Source organism: Corylus avellana, chromosome 5 (assembly GCF_965113065.1).
Source record: "Corylus avellana chromosome 5, dhCorAvel1.hap1.2, whole genome shotgun sequence".
Taxonomy (NCBI): domain Eukaryota; kingdom Viridiplantae; phylum Streptophyta; class Magnoliopsida; order Fagales; family Betulaceae; genus Corylus; species Corylus avellana.
This window is the reverse complement of record NC_142494.1, coordinates 605,548-608,361: the sequence shown is the minus strand read 5'-3', so window position 1 is coordinate 608,361 and position 2,814 is coordinate 605,548. Positions and strand designations below refer to the sequence as shown.

Here is a 2,814-nt window from a genome sequence, read left to right as displayed (position 1 = left end):
TGAGCACAACACAACAGACAAGTAATCTGTATTACTTGATTAACAGAAGGGCAGTCTGTAGTCTCATAGCGTGTCAACAACTTGAGATAATCAAGATATCAGAATGGATTCACCATACCAAATAGAAAATTTTGATTTGATTCTAGCAGTATTGTGAAATTTTTTGAAGATAAATGAGATATAACAAAGAAAAAACAGATACTTATGCTACCTTTAAATTATTCAACAAAAATAACCCAGACCTCACTAGTTACAACAGTAGGAAAAAATCAAAATGCCGCAATGTCAACTCTTCAGGAAGTAGAGACAGTGTGTATGGCATGATACATGCGGGCAAAACTTAAGCACAACTGGCGGTCTCTCTCATCCCCCCAACCCCCCCAACCCTTGAACCCAGCTTTATATCCGAACTGCTGCGTATGAATATGCACATCCCATTCTGATTTGATATTGGCAACTTTATCAATCCCTTCCACACCAATTTTTACCACACCATTGTCAATGCAAGCATTATTCTCCACCTGGCCCTGATGCAGACCACACTTCCCAAAGTGAACTGCACTAGTCCTAGGCCCTCGTAATGTGTAAACAGAACCACCAAACGAAGGATAAACAGTTGCCCACATTGTTATATCCCAATTGTAATCATCAAAGAAACAAAATTCTCTTGCCTTCCTATGGATTTTCCTCCAAACAGTACCATTGAAGGAATAACCCACATTTCCCATTTTCTCTGCAATCAAGCTATCCCACCCCTCTCCTCTTGAGTTCACATCCAAAGGTGCTAAATTTGCAGCATAACAATCAGGGCATTTATGAGGCTTCAGTTCTGTAAGTATCCGTAAGTTGCTATATGCATTGGGAAATATGAAGTGGTCCTCCTCTATGAAAAGAATATGACCCTCGTGTCCACGGGTCTCCTTCAATCCATCCCACACTGTGTTCATCATCCACCACCAGTGATGCTTTAATGACACAATCTTCGGTGACCGGTGGTTTCCATACTGATCAGGGTTACGTTTACAATGCTTCTTTGCCGCATCATCTTTATCCTTACAGTCACTCTGTGAGACCCCCGGAAAGCTTTTGGAAAAGACATGGGGGGAATAAGGAGCAAAAATCTGTTTCACCTGGCAAAATCTGATCCCTTCAACAATCTTGTTCATCTCTTCAAAGTAGCCATCATGGCTAACTATCAGTAAAGTTTCACTTATTCCCACTACATGTGACAGGCTCTCCACGACTATACGGAGATATTGGGGCCTGTTATGTACATAGAGAACAATAGCTATATGATTCTTGGCTAGAGTCGGATATAGATCTAGATTTCTTGGGGGCAACTGGTTTCGCTTCTCCAAATGAACCGACAATCTATTCTGTTTAGGGAGACCGAGTTTTTCACTAGAATCCGAATAATTATAACTAAGTTCATCTATTTCATCCCAAGACGGTTCCACAGAATTTGAAGTTGAATTCGTTCCAAGGAGAAATATCAGGAGCAGAACCCCTAACAATGTGATGAAAACTACAGACAAGATACGACGCAAGGCCGCAACTTTGAAATTGAGTTTCTTATTAGCAGCCATAAAACTAAGTCACTAACAACATACAAAGTGTCAAACAGGCTTCAACGATTGTACAATAACAGCATCATTAGCTTCAAAGCTCAGAGAAATAAAACCCACCTAAATTCTCCAATGAGGAAAAAAAAAAAAAAAAAAAAAAAAAACTTGATTCTAAACTAGTGTTAAACACCAAAAATTGCACCAACCCATTTGAGAACACAGTGAATAATTAAAAGGGTAATATCAAAAACCTCTATTACAGCCTTCAAACTGAGACTGAAAGCACGCAGAGCTCGTGATAGCTGATACCCATGAACCGAAACTTGTGCCCCCTGTTGCTTCGATTCAATCAGCTACCATGAATCAAGGTTTTGGTTAGTGAAATATAGCAAAACCTAGGTGAAACAATCGGGGATCCCAAGTGGGTAATCCACAAATCTACAGTACAACCATTGGATTGCTTCAGAAAGTTGAATACCTCCGAGATCAACGGGCTGGATTGCACAGTTGACGGACTTGAAGAACACGACAGAGCTGAGCGGAGGAGAAACAGAGGCCAAAATGGGAGGAAACTTCCTTTTGATGACTTTGCCTATGCTTTGGCTTTGAAAGTTGACAAGTTGTCTGTGGAGTTAGTTAGGTCCCCCGTCTAATCAATGAACCGGAGACTTCAAGGGAGTTCTCCAACATGAAAAACTGAAAAACTAAAATATGCTTCAATTGCAAGCTATGACAAAGCCCCTCCTATAGATTTGTATGGAGATCATGGAGTCAAGATGAGGGGGTTAAAAAATTAATAATATACGGAGGATTAGAGATTTTTTAGATTCATCTTAAATATGATGTGTCATTTAAAATTACTAATAGATTAAAATTTAATAATGATCGTCTCAAATTCAATGGTAATTTTAAAAAGACATGTCCCCAAGGGGTAGCTCAATCGGCTGTGAACCACATCTCATGAAGTGGAGGTCACTAGTTCGAATCCCCCCTCCCCCTTCCCTTGTGTTGACTTGTCAAAAAAAAAAAAAAAAAATTTAAAGACACAACACATTTAGGAGGACTCTAAGAAGACTATAGTCTTTCTTATATCATTACTCGATTAAAAGTGCAATTATAAAGGACTTCCAAACATGGCTCACCATGAAGCTTCTGGGCTTCATGGGTAGGGGATACCCATTTTGTTATATATATATATATATATATATATATATAGTAATTTTATACTTATGTATAGACACGATTCGAA

At 39.1% G+C, this 2,814-nt stretch overlaps 1 protein-coding gene across 1 annotated transcript; it reads right to left on the bottom strand.

Moving 5' to 3' along the window:
* LOC132181027 (beta-1,2-N-acetylglucosaminyltransferase II) lies at positions 1 to 2,273 on the bottom strand. The gene is made up of 2 exons (XM_059594068.2): positions 2,044 to 2,273; positions 1 to 1,918 (listed from the first exon to the last, which is right to left on the bottom strand). Exon 2 carries the CDS (start codon positions 1,584 to 1,586, stop codon positions 294 to 296), a length of 1,293 nt encoding a protein of 430 aa, XP_059450051.2. The 5' UTR covers positions 1,587 to 1,918; positions 2,044 to 2,273; the 3' UTR covers positions 1 to 293.
* Positions 2,274 to 2,814: the final 541 nt, after the last annotated feature.

Bases quoted from the DNA above. Each gene is read 5' to 3' on its own strand.
- LOC132181027 (XM_059594068.2), bottom strand. From the start codon at position 1,586: ATGGCTGCTAATAAGAAACTCAATTTCAAAGTTGCGGCCTTGCGTCGT.